At 42.1% G+C, this 6,534-nt stretch overlaps 1 protein-coding gene across 4 annotated transcripts; it reads left to right on the top strand.

Moving 5' to 3' along the window:
* The first annotated feature begins 398 nt into the window (after positions 1-398).
* Positions 399-6,220, top strand: LOC136541619 (2-oxoglutarate-Fe(II) type oxidoreductase hxnY-like). Of its 4 annotated transcripts, none has more exons than XR_010780424.1 (10): positions 399-607; positions 686-881; positions 1,658-1,738; positions 1,884-1,935; positions 2,034-2,155; positions 3,588-3,688; positions 3,868-3,926; positions 4,359-4,415; positions 4,743-5,436; positions 5,856-5,950. XR_010780424.1 is itself a non-coding variant. In XM_066533598.1 (10 exons), the coding sequence occupies exons 1-10, from the start codon at positions 530-532 to the stop codon at positions 5,964-5,966; spliced, it is 903 nt and encodes a 300-aa protein (XP_066389695.1). In that variant the 5' UTR covers positions 399-529; the 3' UTR covers positions 5,967-6,220. The 4 variants fall into 4 exon arrangements, 1 of the variants encoding a protein (XP_066389695.1); XR_010780422.1 differs by having other exon boundaries at positions 4,516-5,436; XR_010780423.1 differs by lacking the exon at positions 5,856-5,950 and having other exon boundaries at positions 4,516-5,129; positions 5,391-5,439.
* Positions 6,221-6,534: the final 314 nt, after the last annotated feature.

Here is a 6,534-nt window from a genome sequence, read left to right as displayed (position 1 = left end):
CCATGTATAACCTGCACATCTTTTATTTGGCATCATTGATGTTTCCTTTCATGCATGATTATTGTTTTCTTCTATGCATGATCATTGTTTCATGCATGATTATTGTTTCCTTCCATGCATGATTATTGATCCCATTCGCTGGTCTGAAACTTAGCTAAAATTAACTGAAAACACCGTTCCGGCTAAATTATTGTGAGAGAAAAACACTATTACGACTGAAAAAAGAAGCTGAATAAGCCGAATATGGGGTAAACCGAACAAGACCATTATTTTCTTCCATACATGTGGCCTTAGATGATCGATTTATTTTTTTTAAAGCAGACAAAGATCACAAGGATAATAGTTTCTTTTTATACCGCGCGGGTATCGCACGACCGGAAGAAGGAGCGATAAAAAAAAGTCACGTCAAAAGATTATCTTACTTTTGTTAGGCGAGAAGAGAAACAGCCACGCCAGTCTCCGCGCCAGCAAATCTCACCTCCGGCTTCCACTGCTCCAGCCAAGCCGCCGGAGACGTCAGACATCGGAGATGGAGGGGAACCTGCCCCTCCCCGTGGTGGACCTGGCGTCGCCGGACCTCCGCGCCGCCGCTGAAGCCATCCGACAGGTGACTTCTCTCGACCCCCCAGACTTTCGAAACAGAACACCCCGAAAGAGATTACGAGCTTATTTGATGGCTGGGCAGGCGTGCGTGGAGCACGGGTTCTTCTACGTGACCAACCACGGAGTGGACCGCGGCCTGCTCGAGGCGGTGTTCGCGCAGAGCAAGGGGTTCTTCGACCTGCCTATGGAGGAGAAGATGGCGCTGCTGAGGAGCGCCAACCACCGGGGGTACACGCCGCCCTACGCCGAGAAGCTCGACGCCTCTTCCCAGTTCGTAGGTCGGGTATCTCTGCCCTCGCCTGCTCCTCCTCTGCACACCCACCTGGTGTTGGGATTTTGATCTCAACACCAAAATATGATCGCTGTCGCTTAGCACATGACAGCTGCTTGAAATTGTTGCTGGAGCACCTGACTGATGCAAACTAGTACTCGTAATTACAAAACCGACAGGTTTTTTTTTGTTGTATATAATGACTCACTGGCTGCCATAGCTAAAACTGAACTGAACCATAATAATACTGTAACAGGACTGTTTCTGTCACAAAACGTGTTGTGGGTTGAGGAGGAATTTAGGCAGAAGCGTGAAGGAATTTTCATGTAGCCCTGGTGATAGGCAGAAACGTGTAATAGGACACTTTTCCCTGGTGATAGGCAGAAGTGAATGAATTTTCATATAGCCAATCTTTCCTTGCTTCAGTTATCTGATTAGACCGCGCATGAATCTAGGAGCTATGTGTGGTGGCTTGAGGAAAAGTCCATAAAGAATGGACAAATACTGAAGAATCCATTCTGCACATGGTTTGTAGTTTGAAGCTACAGCCACACTTCATAGATTTCAGCATTTCTTCTGCTCCTTGCAATGATATAGTTGAATCTGTCAGGATATTTTTTGGAGCTTTTCTCTCCTCCCTGTAATTATTCCTATACTGAACTCCCTGTAATTTTGTTCTGCCTTCCTTAATGAAACAGAAGCAGATCTTCTGCTAAAAATACGCCTCATTAAAAAAAAGACTGTTTAATCTCCTATTGATTTCTGAATTTTGATATATTATAGGAGACCTCAAGGAGAGTTTCTACATTGGGCCTATTGATGATGGTGATATGCATAATGATGTAAACCAATGGCCTTCTGAAGGTACTTATCTGCTTTGCCATCTCTTAACATCTGATAAGTTTTCTAACTGTCGTCTTGCATTATCTAATTGTCTATGGACGTCATGCATATGATCAGATTCCATTTTATGCTTTGAACATTTGCTTCTTTATCTGGATATCTGTAGAGCGCTTGCCATCTTGGAAGGAGACAATGAAGCTATACATTGCAGCTGTTCTGTAAGTATTAGAAGAACGTTCCTCAAGACAAAATAAAGGTTTTGTAAGAATGTTTGTGTATTTTTAAAACATTGACGGTGTTGCTTATTCCCTACTAGGGATACTGGCACAAGGATACTCTCTCTAATTGCTTTGGGTTTGGATTTGGAAGCTGATTTCTTTCAAAAAATTGGTGCATTGAACTGCCCATCAACATTTCTTCGGTTATTGCATTATCCAGGTTATATTATTCCATTTCCTTCTATATCATATGAAAGCATCAAAGTTTATTCGTAAGATTATGAAATGGTTTGCTACACTCTTGGTCTTGCTTTTTCACCTGTTTGTTGCTGATAGCCTGATAGGTTCTTGAATGGCTTTAGCTCTTCAATATGCATTTTTCGTACTGCCATAAATAACTATAACAGAGAAACAAAAACAAATGGAAGTCAGGTGTTCTTTTTCCTTGACAGCTTAGCAGATTTGTTGTATAAGAAAATGTATGGATACATATGTTCCTACAGAGTGTTGCTTGGCTGGGTTGGATCTAGGGTGCATAACTAATGTTCCCAATAAGGTGCTGTTTGGTTGGGAAATTGAGACTGTAAAGTAAATGGTATCTAAAGGTATTGGTAATGGGAACAAATTAAGTGAATACTGACATTGTTCTTTGTAGCTCGGTAGTGGAAGTAGACTGCAGCTAGGAGAAGAAACAGACTACTAGCACTTGCAATTGAGCTATCTATTCTCTCAAGATGGCACCAGAGAGAAGCAAACAGGGAAGTAGACTGCAGCTAGTACACTTCCTGTGGAAATGGGCTGCTGCCGGAGTTGGTGATGACACAGCTTCACTGCAGCAATGTGTGAATGAGAGTTGAGAAGTGACTGCAGTTCCATGCTCCGCAGTATGTGTGCACAGGGTGACCGGTGACGGCACATGGATGAAGCAGTTTAGCCCCACTTCGCGTGCGGTGGTCAGGCCCCGAAGGACATGGATGAAGTGGGCTTGTGCTCTAATGTTCCTTGATGCGCCTTTCACCATTGGAGGGAGGATGAGATTGGGATCTGGGGAGAACTTGTAAGGATAAAGGAGCAGCTGCTCTGTTAATTGTTTGCGATTCCAGGACTTTTGGGCGTAGTTAGTTCTGTAGTGACCCGGTATCTGATTACATAGACTCTAAATAAAACATGAATTAAAGTCAGTGGTTACCACTGTATTCTGGTTTTGTTAAAAGAATGCTAACCAAGCAACACCTAAAGGTTTAGTGAAAACAGTATAGTTGCATAGAACATACTCATACTTAATGTACTAGCAGGCTAGCAGCTGCCAGCAAAGGCTATGCAGATTGTGCATCTATCTTGATAGTAGTTCAGCATATCCCTATATCTTACTACTGTATACTGAAGTGCAGTCTGATCGCTGACAAAATGTTAAGGAATATGGAATTATGAATGCAAGTTATATAAGCTTGTTGGGTAATTTAATGATCTTCTATAATACTGTAAGAGGGGAGACAAACAGACAAAAGGACTGAGGCATCTTTAAGCTTCTTCTAGGAACTTCGTCTTGGTGAACTGATTGTTCTTCTTTGTCTTCTTTTAATTTATGGAGGCACTGAAAGAATTTGTTATAAGTCCTTACATAGTATTTCCTTTTAATTGATTCAACACAGCTGAAGTAAACGAGTCTGATAGTGGAAACTATGGTGCATCAGCTCACTCGGACTATGGTGTGATAACCCTTTTAGTGACAGATGGCACTCCTGGCCTGCAGGTATGTTATAGGTTCTCAAAAAGTTTAGTTCATGGATTATCTATTAGCGCCCCCCCCCCCCCCCCCCCCCCCCAAAAAAAAAAAGGAACATGGACTCTTGGTTAGATATTCAAAACAGTGTCTTCATCAATTGCCATGTTTATCCTTATATTATGGTTCCTTACGCTATTAGTGTACAGATATGCAGGGAGAAGGATAGGAATCCCCAGCTATGGGAAGATGTTCATCACATTGATGGGTAAATGATCCTTTCTTAACTTCCATTTTTTTTTCTCGAACACGCATGAGAATATATTAAAGATTGAAAACACGGTTCAATCACATGCCGAATCCACAGGCTTGGGTTAGTGTTTTTTTGACATGTTTGCACCTTTGTACATTGTTGTGAAGTGGCCCCACCCATGGCCTAACCTAACAGCTGCTCGAGAACTTTTGCCCTGTCAATGGTGCAGGCATGCGCCCTCTCACCTGCCTCCCGCATGACCTGCTGGACCATGGTCATGACTTCCATGAATAGTAACTGAATATAGCAGTTCGGTGGTCGGTGCCCCTCTATAGTGAATATATTTTTTGTTGTCCTGTTAACTTCTGGCCCCTGTTTCGGGTTTTCTACTGTTCTTTAGATAACTTCTCGCAGGTATGGTATTTACAGTTCTTATGTTCCATGTAGGGCCCTTATTATTAATATTGGTGATTTGCTAGAGAGGTGGACAAATTGTGTTTTCAGGTATTATCCTTTATTACCTTTGTTGATTAGTTCTGTGTTTTTGTGATGATACCTCTTAAGTCATAACAAAGGTAAATATTTTTTTGTGAAAAATTGGCAGGAGCTCTGCCCTTCAATTAAGATTGGAAATAGAATAGGGGTTTTATGTACAGACAAAAGAAACAAGCAGCCCTCCCAGGGCAGCAGCAAGAAGGATCACACAAACAAAATATAGCCCCCTATCGAAACGCTCTTCTTCTTTGCTCTATGTCGTCTTTAATTCTCGAGGCCACCTGCATCGCCGTTTCGTATGTGTTGTTGAAAATTCTACGGTTCCTCTCTTTCCAGGTGTTCCAGAAGATATAAATGACCATGCCATTGAACTGTCTCCGCTCCGTGCGAGGCACTTTGCTTGAGGCATTCTCCCACCACTGTATGATCTCTCGGGGGTCGTTCTGCTGCTGTCCCAGTAGTCCGTCGAAATGTTCCCAAGATAGGATTTGGCTCCAAACCGCCTTAGCGAATGGAGAGCATAAGCATAGGTGCAGCCCGGTCTCCAAGGTTCCATTGCAAAGAACACAGTGTTCCTCATGTGGCCAACCCCTTTTTTCCAAATTGTCTGCCGTTAGTAGTTTCCCATGTATTAGGATCCAGACGAAGACCTTGCATTTATTTTCTGTAGGTGCTTTCCAAATGAGGTCCCTACGAAATTTTGTGAAAGAGCCTCTGACAAAGGTAAATATTATAACAGATAAAATGTTCCTCTTAAATCATGACAAAGGTTGGTTTTATCTTGTGAACATTATTCATAGCATGTTTCTTGGGCCAACATTGTGAGAATTTATGGTAATATTGTTGCAGATATATATGATCCAGAAGATTCTCTTGCAGTTCTGTTTTATGTTGTCTTGTGCACTTATCTATCTTAATTCATTCTTACAAAAGAAAATGCAGATACGAACTTTGACTTTTTCACATTTTGCCTGTAACTTGTAGATCTACGTTGCATCGTGTTGTTGCAATCAGTAAAGAGCGGTATTCGGTGAGTGTATAATAACTTACTTTTCTTTAGAAGCAGGAATAAGTTTTATTCTGGCCTCTGCATAAGCATGCACTCAATCATCCATTATCACAAGTACTATCCATCAGCTGTGGTCGATATGCTAACAAATAGCAATTAGGTCCAAACATTATAAGATGAAAAATACTTAAGCACAGAGATATCCATCCATGTCTGGCGAAGATCTCCAGGATTGTTGTCCCCAGAGCGCTCCCTTAATGTTCGCCTGTACTTCTTGTGCAGCGAGGACAAAAAAACCTTGCCCAATGTGTGCCCTTAAATATGACCTGCATATATGAACATATTCTTCCTACTCAAAGTTCCTACTCAAAGAATTTCAGCTACTACCGATTTAAGGAACATTAATTATGTGCCTTTACACAAGTTTTTGGATGTACCAGGTGGCTTTCTTTCTTGATCCAAATCCTGACACACTGGTGCAGTGCTTGGAAAGTTGTTGCAGTGAAGCATGTCCACCAAGGTTCTCATCTCTCAGGTTAACATTTAACTAGTTTTCTTTCCGTGGCTTCTCATCCTCGTCAAATTTATACACCTTTTCAGGTTTCCTACCTATCAAGAGTGGGGACTACATAGTCGGGCGAATAAATTCAACATACACATAATCATCCAACATTTGTAATTGTAATGCTATGTTCCTTTATAACAGCTTGATACCATAGTAATGTTTGAACCCTGGATTAAAATTATTTTTCAATAATGCGCAACGAAAGAGGGATCTATGTATGTGAACTGGATCTCCATGTCTCCCCCTGGTGTCTGGAGGACTGCACTTTCTATATCACGCGTCGTCATCGTCAGGCAAGCAGGCATACGCGCTGGCGTTGCGTCCGCGCAATTCCCAGCTGTGGAGGGAGGAGACAAGCATGTGTCACACGTTTCACAGCAGTTTTTCTCCATGTCTAGTTTCCTTACAGACTTAGCAAGCAACAGGTGTCCTGATCAGCGACTTCTCAACCTATCGCAACGTTGCCCAACGCTTGCTGAAGCCATGTAACTTCTAGTCTGCTCCCTTGGATGCAACTGATGCCAATCCCATCAATCTCTTTCTTTGAAAGGAGA

The sequence above is a fragment of the Miscanthus floridulus genome, chromosome 1 (assembly GCF_019320115.1).
Source record: "Miscanthus floridulus cultivar M001 chromosome 1, ASM1932011v1, whole genome shotgun sequence".
NCBI lineage: Eukaryota > Viridiplantae > Streptophyta > Magnoliopsida > Poales > Poaceae > Miscanthus > Miscanthus floridulus.
The sequence above is the reverse complement of the archived record's forward strand: the minus strand, read 5'-3'. Positions and strand labels throughout refer to the sequence as shown.

Excerpts from the sequence above, each read along its gene's own strand:
- LOC136541619 (XM_066533598.1), top strand. The coding sequence starts at position 530 with ATGGAGGGGAACCTGCCCCTCCCCGTGGTGGACCTGGCGTCGCCGGAC. Across the intron at positions 1,739-1,883 it reads AAACCAATGGCCTTCTGAAG|AGCGCTTGCCATCTTGGAAG; the intron begins GTACTTATCTGC and ends GGATATCTGTAG. Across the intron at positions 3,689-3,867 it reads ATGGCACTCCTGGCCTGCAG|ATATGCAGGGAGAAGGATAG; the intron begins GTATGTTATAGG and ends ATTAGTGTACAG.